Below are 12,886 nucleotides of genomic sequence, written 5' to 3'. Positions count from 1 at the left end.
GGCGAGGGAGTGGGCTTCTGGCAGCCGCTGAATCATGAGCAGTTACCGAAGTACTACTGCCACTGCTATCGCCAAGGACATGGGGAAGACGAATGTCATGTTAAGCACCCTGACCTACGGCCCAAGGTTCTGCCACAGGTTACGGCACGAGTGCAACGGAAGGAATTGATTAAGTTAGATCAGTGTGGGGTGCGAGGCTTGGCTCTTGCTGACCACGAGGCTGCGCCTGTCATTACTGCAACAAGGCCTGTGCTGGCTTCTAATCCTCTGGAGGATCAATGCGGGGTTGGCTCCATGATCTCCGCTTCGCTATCGGCTGCTGGACAGGTGCAACAGGATGCGAAGATGGTGACCGTTGCAAAACCCACATGCACGACTGCTACAGAGGTTGCGTTAGCTAGTTCTTCGGAGTTGTTGGCTTCCTTATCAAGGTCTCCAGGTCAGGAGCAGGTCTTGGCAGGCCCTGATTTGATTTCTTCCGAGGCTAAAGGTGGTACTTCTGTGGCTACTGTTGCAACTTCATCTGCTGCCTTTGTGAGTAAGGGGTTAGGAATGCAGCCGCTTGTAGAACCAGCGATCACTATTGATATAGCTGTGGTTGTTACTGACCGGGTTGCGAGTTGGGAGGTAGTGCTTCCTGTACCTATGAGCTTGCCTTCGTTGGTTGATGATGGTATTCAGGCGGTGGCTACTGGTATCATTCACGACTTAGCTGGTTGGGTAGTAGAGGAAGAATCTTCATCAACGGAAGAGGGGGATGATGAGTCGGAAGGCGAAGATCATGATATTGCAGCCGACTTACCCAGTAGCGCGGGTTGTCTCTCTCCTCGGTTCCCAGGGTCACATGCAGGTGTACCTGGTTGCTCCCAATCTTTGCTTGAGCCTATGAATATTGATCAATTAGCAGTGCTTGAGTAGGATATTCAACCAACTAGGAGTCGTGCTTTACGGGCTAAGTTCCCTTCAGATAGAGAGCTCAGGTCGATAAAAGAAAATTCTCAAAATTCTTTTCACTGCTTGTCTAATGATTAATGTACTTTTCTGAAACATTCGTGGGATTTCTAAATCCCCAAAATTTCGAAGATTGAGAAAATTAATTGTGATGCATAAGCTGTTGGTGGTTGGAATCTGTGAGCCTAAACTTTCGACATATGATATTGAGTCAATTCGTATTCGTTTGAATTTTGATCATGTGGTGTCTAACCCATCAGGGGATATGTGGGTTTTCTTTAGCTTACCTTTCTCTTCTGTGGTTGTTAGGGATTCAGATCAACACTTATCCATTTCGTTTGGTCATCCACAATGCTCGTGTCCTTTTACTATCTCCTTCGTTCATGTTAAGTGTACTGCTGTGGAAAGGAGGCGATTATGGCATGCTTTGTTAAGCGACAAGCCTTGTCAAGAGCCGTGGTATATTGTGGGAGGTTTCAATCTTATTCTCTCTATGAATGAGAAAAGGGATGGCCGGCCTTTACAGCCATCTCCGGGATTGGAGCTATCCCATTTCATGGATGAGGCTGGTGTGTTTGATGCAGGCTTTTCTGAGTCCAGTTTCACTTGGTGTAATAATAGATCTGGGCGAGTAAGAATCTGGAAGCGTCTAGATCGGGTATTAATTAGCATAGCCTGCTTAAATGCTTCGGCCTCGTTGACTATTTCCCACTTGGTCTGGGAGCCTTCCGATCATGCCCCGCTCCTCATATCCTTCTCTACCTGGTTGGATAATAAACCTTGCACCTTTAGATTTCTCAATATGTTGACATCTAATGCAAGCCTGCTGGATGTGATTAAGGTGGCTTGGCAAGTCGAAGATAGTGGCTCGCTTTTTTATCGGGTATGGACCAAATTGCGGAGGGTCTCCCGAGCCATTCAACTTTGGAACAAGGAGACGTTTGGTGATGTGTTTCTCGCCGTGATGAGGGCTGAGGCAGCGGTGGCTCATGCCGAGCTTCAGCTGCAATCAGATAGCTCGGATGAGAACGTTGTCGAATTGCAAAGGGTAAGAGCCGAGTTGAGGAGGGTACTAGCTCTTGAGGAGCAATTTTGGCAACAAAAAGCCAGGGTTAAGTGGTTTCAGCAGGGGGATAAAAATTCTAAGTTCTTTCACTCGGTGGTGAAGCAGCGGAGGTATCATGAGCTATTCACAAGATTCGAGATTCGCATGGCACTTGGCTTACAGATGATGACTCCATCGGACTGGAAGTAATGAGGTATTTTGAAGAGTTGTTCTCGGAGGATTCTAGTTCGGATCCCCGATTGATCCATGTTATTCCCAACTTGAGTTCCGAAATTGATAATATTTGTCTAGAAGAGGCCTCGTCTCTAGACGAGGTTAAGAGTGTGATCTTTTCTACGGATGGTGATAATACAGCAGGACCGGATGGTTTCACAGGAAAATTCTTTACTTTTACCTGGGAGGTGATAGGTCCTTATGTCTACCAAGCGATTCTAAGTTTCTTTTGTGAAGCAGAACTTCCTCGATTTATTACAGCCACCTCAATTGTTCTTATTCCAAAGGTCCTGAATCCTCACTCTTTCTCTCAATATCGTCCTATTAGTGTATGTAACTTTTTAAATAAAGTTATTTCTTGAGTTTTGGTATCACGGTTAACTCCGATTCTACCCCGTATTATCTCTCCTCAAAGGTGCCAGTCCCTTATTCTTCGTCGGTGGGTAGAATGGTTTGGATGGCTTCGTCGTCTAGACGTTTCTCAGTATCCTCGGCCTTCCAAGAGTTGAGGGAGGCCAAGCCATCCTCTTTCATGTATAGACAGGTTTGGCATCCGCACCTCCCTCAAAAAATTTCCTTCTTTATGATGCGGTTGTTGCGAGGACGGTTACCGTTGGATGATATTTTAACTAAGCTTTTCCTTCACTTACCATCAAAATGTTTTTGCTGTGTGGAGTCTAGTGTTGAAACCCTACAGCATGTGTTCATGGATGGTGAGGTAGCAAGGGCGATTTGGAAGTTTTTCGGATCTCTCTATGGTATTACATTTGGTCATGACAACTTAAGAGTCTATTTGGCGAATTGGTGGTATAAACCTACTAAGTCTGAGAGGTTAAAGTTTGTCTTTCGACTTTTGCCCATTTTTGTGTGTTGGAATTTGTGGAAGGCAAGGAATTCAGCAGTGTTTGAAGGAATTACCAAGGATGCCCGATCTATCTGTGGAGCAGCTTTTCAAAACTTGAAGGATGCCTACTAGTTGCAATTTGGTGAATTTAATCAGGTCACAACTTGGCCTCAGTTCTTGGGATTGGTGGAGCGGCGAGCAGAAGTGTTTAGGATTCGTCTGGTTCATTGGCAATCTCCAGTCTTGGGAACGTTTAAGCTAAATACAGATGGATGTTCTAAAGGAAATCCGGGTTTGAGTGGTGGAGGGGGGATCCTTAGGGATGTTTCGGGTCCCTTTATCTTTGCCTTCGCAGGATGCTTTGGCTATGGGACTAGCTTGCAAGCCGAAGCTAAAGCGTTATTACTTGGGTTGCAACTGTGTGTCCAGAGGACGATGGTAAGGCAGCTGGTTGTTGAATCGGATTCAAGGTTGTTAATACAGATTCTGACGAATAATTCCCAATGCCCGTGGTCAATTAGTGGTGAGGTCGAGCAGTGCTTCACACTTTCTAAGGGGAGTATACAATTCAAGCATTGTTACCGACAAGCCAATAAGGTGGCAGACATTCTGGCCAATGTCAGGTGTACCCTGTCTGACTCGATCTGTCTCTATGAACATCTAAGTAGCCTCCCAGGGATAGCCATGGGTGAATATCGGTTGGATAAATTGGCTTACCCATCTATTCGAAGACGTCGCATTAAGTAAGTTTCTTATTTTCGGCTTGTATGAATGAGGTCAGGTTTATGCCCCCCTTAGGAACTGATTTAAAGTAATAAAATTGGGGCTGGCATCCCAACCCCAGCTCTGGGGATTGCCAAATAAAAAAGGGCATAGATAATGACATTTAATAATGTCATAATAATGATAAATTGGGACACTTAAAACTGTCATAAACCTATCGTGATGCTAGAATGGATGATGCTTTCAGTAGAGCGTCATTATAGCCTAAACGTCATGACATAGATCTATAATGACATATTTGAATGTCATAAAAGGACATTTTTGTAGTAGTGACTCATGAGAATAGAGATGCACTTTTGTGGTTTTAGTGACTTGTTTCATGTAATTTTATAAAAGAAATGAGTTTGTAATTAATTTCATAACCACGAGAGTAGGTATGGCTTAATTACAAGTATAGTTGATTGAATACGAGAGTAGGTTTCACATACATTAGGAAATTACGCCAAAACTAGCCAAGATAATAGCATTCACTTAACCGGTAACTTCACTTGCAAAAATAATAAGGAATTCCATACCTCTAGGAGTTTTCTATTGTATTTTTGTTACTTTTATAGTGTAGATTTAATTTCTTATACTTGTGATAGTCTAAATAATAAAGGAGTTTGAAAACCACCGGTAATTGAAAATCTTCCATGTGGGATCGACACCTAATACCCTTATGCTCAATAAACGACTCGTATACTTGCGAAAAATCGCATGTGGGGTATTTAGGATTTTATAAATGTAAAACTTGATTGTGGAGGAACTAATTGATATATGTATACCCCGCGCTCGTCAGGTTTTTGATTTCCCAATCCTACAAAAGAAAATTAATAAAATAATTTAAACATATAATTTAAACATACACATGTTAAAACTTAATACATTACACTTGCGCGACTCTTTCTAAATCAATATTGAATGTTTACTAGATTCAATATTTTACGCCTGCTAAAGGTTAATACATTACACTTGCATGACTTGTTAAAGAACTTGCACGACTCTTTCTAAATCAATATTTAATGTTTATTGGATTCAATATCCTATGCTTGTTAAAGCTTAATGCGTGTTAAAGCTTAATACATTACACTGCACGGCTCTTTTTTCAATCAATATTGAATGTTTACTGGATTAAATATTCTGTACCTATTAAACTTAATACTTTACATTTGCATGACTTTTTCTTAATTAATATTGCATGTTTACTAGATTCAATATCCTCCCTTGTTAAAACTTAATACATTGCACTTGCACGATTCTTTCTAAATCAATATTGAATGTTTACTAGATTCAATATTCTATGGCTATGAAAGCTTAATACCTTACACTTACAAGACTCTTTCTAAATCAATATTGAATATTTACTAGATTCAATATTCTAAGCTTGTTAAAGCTTAATATGTTACACTTACATGACTTTTTCTAAATCAACATTGAATGTTTATTAGATTCAATATTCTTCAACAGTATGCAAAAAACCACTTCCCCTCATACTTCAACTCCGCCATTATATTTGCCTTTTCTAGTACTAATGACGGCTTGTTGCAAAATGCTTTCCATACAAATTAAGCATAGCAAGTATGGTTCTTTTGCTCTACTAATACACTTCTTCAAATTCGAGATGTGGAGAAAGGTTTGCAACTGAAGGAATGAAAAACTTGTACTCTGCTAGTTTTTTTTTTACATACATCAACGCTAAATATTTTGAAAATTGTGGAAATAAAAAATTTACCTAAAGCTTTGTAGTCTTTTTTTTTTTTTTTTTTTTTAGGTGTGTCCCGCAGGGAGTGGACCCCGCAGACTATTCACCACCCTCAGCAACTTGCTGGCAGCAAGGTTCGAACCAGGGACCTGAGGCTCTATCTTCAGCAACCTCAACCACCAGACCAAACCCCTGAGGGCTCAACACCGCTTTGTAGTCGGTTACTAATGAACAACTCATTATTCGCTTTCTATATTTAAACTTTTACATCAGAAATTAACAAATAGGATATAGTTATTTCCTTTTAATAGTTACCATAGCAAGGGACATATGACAAATTATGTAATAGGAGTGGATGGTAATATGAAAATAATAAAGAATTCAGACCACAATATGCTAATACTCAAAAAAGTAAAATAGTCCAATAATTGCAACTATAGATTTTTATTCGGTGTTGCCTCTAAGATAATAAATAGTACAACAAATAGGGTTATATTTTTTAAAACAATTACACAAACATTATTATGGAAAACAAGTTGAGGATGGTATTATGGAAATTTCAAAAAGCATGACCATTAAGTGCTTAAATTTAAAAGCTTCAAGATCCGCCATACTTGTTAAAGAAGTAATAGATAGTTGCTAGTAAAACAAGTTTAGGTCCGCCAAATCCCTCACCATAATGAGAGATCTTTAATTAGAAAAACAGTAATAGCTAGAGTTAAAAATGATGATAAATTGGAGAATGTCGCTGTGAACCAAAATTCAAATTGCATTGTAGTGATCACAGTTATAATTAAGGGCACATAGGACAACTTGAAATTGGTGGACGTGTTGTTTGCAGGTCACTATTTCAACAAATTAGATTTTGGCCTTCTTGTAGTTATACTTTCTGATCAATGTGAAGATGAATTCCATGTTGGGTGTTTGAAGCAGCACAAAATGAATGTCTTAAAGTAGTTACCAAATGAGAAGTAGTCTCCTTTTAAAAATTGCCGTAATCTCTATTTTGCATTTTAGTAACTTATAAATGACAGTGAGAAAATGATTCTAGACTTTCTGTTAAGTATAATAAACCAAAAATATCAATATCACAGTCCACAAATACAATTTTTATCCAAATATTTTATGGAGACTTCTACGTGGGAAAATGGCTTCTAAAGAATGAAGGAAATGTTTGTTCAATGCTGTTTCAATTTTTCATGATAGTTTCGATCCCATTTGTGATTTCAATAAAGGATGTGATGATGTTATTATATTTATGATCAATAGAGATCATTAATATTTTGATGCTAACTTATATCACAACCTTGGAACGTGTGAATATCATGCAATCCTCTTTATATCTACATCACTCTCGTCATGTGTTAACATTAGCAAATCACATTTATTAATATCAACTAGGAAAGTCCACGTGTGTTACATGTGTTTCATAGCACTAAAATTTGTCTTACTTTTATCTATAATATCATAGGCAAAAAATTAACAAAAAAGTAATCAAAACTAATTTTATTAATTACCTTTTTTATTTATTGACAAATTGTTCATTCAATTCCTTTTTTTTTTTCTAAGAACCTATTTTAAAATGATCTTTAATTTTTTTCATTTCTTTTCAAAATATCTGTCTTTATTTGCTAGTTTTAATTTGTTCACACATAAATCTCTAGAAAATTAATAAATAATTAGTTAAATGCAGAAATTTTCTTGTTCAGACCCGGAGGCTCTCTAGATTGCACTCTTGATGGATGGAGGGTGAATCCTGTTCTATGTTTTCTTTTCTGTGGAGAGTAACAGTTAGATACTGAACAGAGAGAGAATAAGACATCGACAAAGTAAGAAAGTAGAGTTGTGCAATGATTTAGTTTTATTTTTCCAATTTCAACAAAAAGATTTCCTAGTTAACCAATACCACTTTTTTTTTTTGTTTTTTTAGTTTGAATGAATTGTTTAGCAAATGAATTTTTGTCAAGTTTTTCTTCAACAAGTTTTTTATAAATTTAGTTATAGTAATCTCAAAAAATTTCTCAAAATTTTAAAATACACACATCAAAATACCAAAAAACACACAAAAAAATTTTACCTTAATTTCTTTCTTTTTCTTCCTCTCCCCACCCAAACACACCACCACCTCCGCCGTCAGCCAGTACCGGCTAGCACCTAATACTATGTTAAGTGTTTGAAGGATCATGGAATGGATGATTTATAGAGTTGGTGAATGAGAAGTGAATTTTGACTCAAAGAATGCAAAATATTCATCTTATACTCAGCAGCTTAAATATAATGGGGAGAATGAGTTTCAAGAATTTTCTATGAGTATAATAAAACGAAAACATAAAGATCACACTTCATAGGATAGGTCTTATCTTAATACTTTAAGGAAACTTTTCCATGGGAAAATGTCTTATGAAAGAAAGTAGGAAATGGTTGTTTGGTGCTATTTATATTATGAAATGACCATTTAGACCCCATTGACTGATTCCAATGAAGGTCGTGATCAAGTTATTCTTGGGACGGTCAATGACAAAAGGCCAAGAGTTTAGAGGAAAATGTCAAGAATGTATTGCCAAGCTAATGGTACAATCTGCAATGGTATCTATTAGAGTTTTTTTTTTTTTTTTTTGTATATTTTGATAAGATATTGTATAAATTAACTAGTTGTTACGAGTAGCACCATTCAAGTCAAGGATATTTTCATGTGCTATTCTTATAATGAAAACCTGCTAGGATCTGTGAATGTAACGGAGCAGGTTCTTCCAGTTGTCATTAAAATGGAATGAAAATGGAAAAACAATTTGGATTTTGAAAAGATAAGCACAGAATAATAAAAGCAATGTGAAAAGACTATCGAACGATGATATTCCAAGGTGGAAAGACTATGCAACCATTAAACCACTTTGCTCTACTCGCTACCATCTATAAGCCTTGTAGAAGATTACGCTTGAGTGCAATAGGACATTCATCATTCATCATCCATTGAGAGTGGTCCTAAATGTTTAGTATATAATAGGAAAAATCATAATTAATAAAGAGATGAGTAAAATACAATTTTGGTACCTAAATTTTGACCATTAAATGATTTTGGTATCCAAACTTTGAATGAAAACAAATTTGGCACCCAATGCTATAATATTTATGCACATTTGGTGCACTTGATGGAATTTTTCAAATTTTTATTGGAAATTAAGATAACATGTTATCTTGTTTGTGGTAACAAAATCAGAAAAATATTTGAAAATTGAGAAAAAAGGGGTCCAACTATCACTTTCTCCTTGAGCTAAAGGTCAAGTAATGGAAAAGATTATATAGATTAAAAATTACATTAAAGACTGAACTAATAGAGATGCTATAGTCGAGGGTTAAACTATTAAAAACACATATATCACTTGCCTCCCATCTTTTGTCACAGCTCTCCTTTTGAAATAATTTCAATTAGGGAATATGAAATTTATAACAATCTCCAACCTAGTTTAGAGATCAAGAAAGGTAAGCCAGTGTTTTCTTTCGACATCGCTCTAGTAAGAGGATTCTATCTTTGAAGTTCTCTCTTAGTTTTTTTTTTTTTTTAGTAATCCAAACAATCATTATGGGGTTTATTCTTTTTTTTTTTCCAAAACAAACCTTTTTTTATTAATCAAAGCCAGAATACAAAGCCAAGAGGAATGCGCAAGCCTTACCTCCTAAGAGAAAATCGAAAATTACAAAAATTCTGCATATCTAAAGACAAAAGCCCCCTAGTATGAGGTGGCAACTGCGAGGCCGCAGTGAACAGTGAGCGAGAGCAAGACGCGGCACCATATGTTGCTAGCGAATCCGCCACCGTGTTCCCCTCCCGGAAGCAATGACTGAATTGGTGACAACCTGATGTAACCGGCCGAATAGCGCGAACAACTGGTCGAATAGCAGCGGGGACCCCCCATCCCCCCCTTAAACAGTTAATCAAAACTAGGTAGTCAGATTCAACGATTAGACGGGAAATCCCTACCTGGCGCCCCAAGTGGAGCCCTAAGAGGAAGTTATGCGCCTCCGCCTGCAAAGAGTCCGGACAGCCAAAGGAGTCCGCAAATGCTACAATAAGCTTCCCACACGAGTCCCTAATCACCCCACCGCCCCCCGCTACCACGAACCGTAGCACAGCCATCAGTGTTTAACTTAAAATAACCTCCCATAGAGAAGACCCACCTAACCACCTTAGCTGTTAAGACCCTCCGGGCCGCAGTCAAAACCTCCAGAAGTACCTCCCATTGGCAAGGCAAAGCCACAATGCCCGGAAAATGGACTCGGATTAACATTCGCAATTCGTTAACGATGAGTGCCCAAACCTGAGCGCCAGATAACTTGTGACCCTCGAACTTGGACATATTCCTAGCCTGCCATAGAAACAATAGAATAAGAAACGGAAGAATTCGAGTTAGCCAGCGTAGCACCTTCCCTTTCACGGGGAGTAACCACCATTTGTAGCACCGAGATCTAACCGTGAGAATTGGGGTAGAGAACCCAAGTGAACGCTCAAAGAACGCCCATGTCCCATTGGCCAATTGACCAGTAGAGAACACATGTTCCAGCGTCTCTAACTGAGTCGGCACACAACAGTGACATTTAGAAGGACCATGAACTTGGAATTTTTTGAGCACGACGTCTATCGGTAGTTGGACATTCACTAAGCGCCACATGAAGAAAGACAATGTCCGTGGGACGGAGGACTGGCAAATATAGGAAAATGCCCAAGAGCGAACCCTAACCGGGCGAACAAGCTGATATGCAGACCTCGCGGAGAAAACCCCCGAGGGATCCAATAACCAAACTAGGTTGTCCGGATCCAAGCCAAAGCAGAAAAAGGATCCCTGAGCCGCCTCCCCCTATTACCGAGGGCAATGATGCCAAAGCTAGGTAGTCCCATCTCCCTTCACGTAAAAAATCTGAAACCTTCGCATCTAGCGCCAACTCTGGATACCTCCATGCCAAAGGGCCCAACACACTCCAATTATCCCACCAGAAAGCCACCTCCTCCCTCGAGAGGTCCCACTTCAACCAATGCTCCATGGTTGAGCGGACCCCAAGCATACGTTTGCAACTAGCAGACACCTGAGCAGAGAAAGGGCCTTGATTCGGATGCAGGGACTCAAAATACCTGGCCCTCATGAAATGCGCCCAAAGAGATTGGCCACGTCTAAACATCCACCATAGTTTACAGGAGAATGCTTCCACGATCGCCTGAAAGGATCGAAAACTGACCCCCCTTCCTCCACCGGGAAGCATAATTTCTCCCATTTGGCCTAGTGCCGCTTAGCGCCAAATTCCAACTTTCCCCAAAAGAACCTCGTAAACATCAGCTCTAGGTCGGAGACATCCCTCCTTAAGGGCTCTAAAACTGCCACAATATGAATCGGCATGGACGACAGTACATGCTTAATAAGTAAAGCCCGAGCACTCATTGATAACCACCGACCATGCCAGGAAGCAATCCATTGAGAGACTTTATTCAGTAAATCAGCGAATAAGGCTTTCACTCGTCTCCCCCCAAATAACCGGCATCCCAAGTAATTCACTGGTAAACTTTTAGGAGAGAACCCAGTGACTTGCGTAATCACCCTTCTGCGAGCCACCGAAGTTTTCTTGTCAACCAAGAAACAACTCTTTGCCGCGTTCACCAGCTGCCCTGATACCTCTTAGTAACCTTTCAACACCTGCATGACACACCTCAAGGACCGCTTATCACCATTGCAGAAGATGATAATGTCATCAGCATAGGCAAGATGTGCCAGCGCCGGAGAGTCCCGCGTTACAAAGAACGGGACAAATCTCGAATCACCCGGTAACTCACTCAAGCGCCTAGACAACACCTCCGCCGCAATGATAAATAAAATCAGTGATAACGGGTCCCCTTGACGTAAACCCTGAGAAGACCGAAAAAATCCACATGGCTTCCCATTAACCAAAACCAAAAAATGACACAACAAGATTAGCCTCCAAACCATGTCAAGCCATTGCTCCCCAAAACCAAACCGTCTCATGACCTGGATCAAAAAATTTCAGGATACCCAATCATACGCTTTGGCCAGGTCTAGTTTGAGAGCAACATTAGAGCCTCACACCTTCTTCCCTAGAGCTGAGCACATCTCTAATGCCAGCAAAATATTATCCGAGATCTGTCAACCCTTTACAAAGACACTCTGCTGCGGCGATATTATCTTCGGCAACACACTTTCCAAGCGCCTCGCCAACAGCTTGGATATGATCTTGTTGACAAAATTATATAGGTTGATTGGGCGAAAATCTGAGAAAGAGAACGACCTAGGAATCTTGGGATCTGGGCCAACCACGTAGATGTATACCCCCAGGGCAGTTCCGCTCCTGCAAAAAAATCACAAACCGCTCGGAAGACATCCCCCTTCAGTATTTCCTAACATGACGTGAAAAACGACCTCTTAAAGCCATCCGAACCCGAACTACTGTCACCATCCATCTGGAAAATAACTGTCTTGATTTCCTCCTTCGTAGGGAACCATTGAAGTGCCAAGTATTCCTACTTAGAAACAATCAAAGGAATCACACTTAACAGCGAGGGATCCATCCGCACCTGGCCAGGCTGTGACAACATGTCCTCAAAGAAAGCAGTTGCCATATCCTCAATCCTGCCATCCTCTTCCGTCTAAACCCCATTGCCGTCCTTCATTCGATATATAAACGTGCGAGCCCTCCGCTGCTTTACCTGTGCATGGAAAAATTTAGAGTTGGCATCCCCCTCCCGAAGCCACACCTTTTGACGCCAGTAGGCCGCCTTTCGTAACAGAAACTCCTTAAGCTCACCCTAGGCCTGGGCAAGCTGAAGTTGCCCCTCCTTCGATGACCCCTCCTCCAAGGAACATTCCAGTGCCAAGACCTTTCCCTCATGTTCCCTAACACGGTCAAATATATTTCAAAAAACCTTTTATTTCATTTGCGCAATGCCTGCTTCACCGCCTTTAATTTCGTGAGTAGGACTTTAATGGGCAGCCCTTCACCCTCCACCTCCCACGCTTGTCTAACCACATTGTGAAACTCAACATGCGACCTCCAAACATCCAGGAATCAAAAGCTTGTAGGTGCCCCTCCCGCAGCCATAGAGCAACAAACTAATAGAGGGGAGTGATCCGAGACAACCCTATTCAAGTGAGCCACCAATGTGTTCACCTCTAAACTCAACCACTGCTAGTTTATGAGTACCTTATCCAGACGTTTCCAAACTCTGGCTCTGCCCAAACGATTGTTACACCAAGTAAACTGAGACCTAGTGAACCCTAAAGCTGTCAACTCAGCATCCTCAATGAAACCCAAGAACGACTTCGACTCCCTAGTGCGAAACGGGTGACCC

The 12,886-nt window shown here is 40.5% G+C and overlaps 1 protein-coding gene across 1 annotated transcript; it reads right to left on the bottom strand.

The window, feature by feature from the left end:
- Positions 1 to 5,637: 5,637 nt before the first annotated feature.
- Positions 5,638 to 12,195, bottom strand: LOC140016846 (uncharacterized). Its single transcript, XM_072070876.1, has 9 exons — positions 12,113 to 12,195; positions 11,697 to 11,886; positions 11,233 to 11,549; positions 10,852 to 11,127; positions 10,300 to 10,702; positions 10,008 to 10,106; positions 9,660 to 9,902; positions 9,210 to 9,562; positions 5,638 to 5,788 (listed from the first exon to the last, which is right to left on the bottom strand). Exons 1-9 carry the CDS (start codon positions 12,193 to 12,195, stop codon positions 5,638 to 5,640), a joined length of 2,115 nt encoding a protein of 704 aa, XP_071926977.1.
- Positions 12,196 to 12,886: the final 691 nt, after the last annotated feature.

The sequence above is a fragment of the Coffea arabica genome, chromosome 11c (genome assembly GCF_036785885.1).
Source record: "Coffea arabica cultivar ET-39 chromosome 11c, Coffea Arabica ET-39 HiFi, whole genome shotgun sequence".
NCBI lineage: Eukaryota > Viridiplantae > Streptophyta > Magnoliopsida > Gentianales > Rubiaceae > Coffea > Coffea arabica.
The sequence above is the reverse complement of the archived record's forward strand: the minus strand, read 5'-3'. Positions and strand labels throughout refer to the sequence as shown.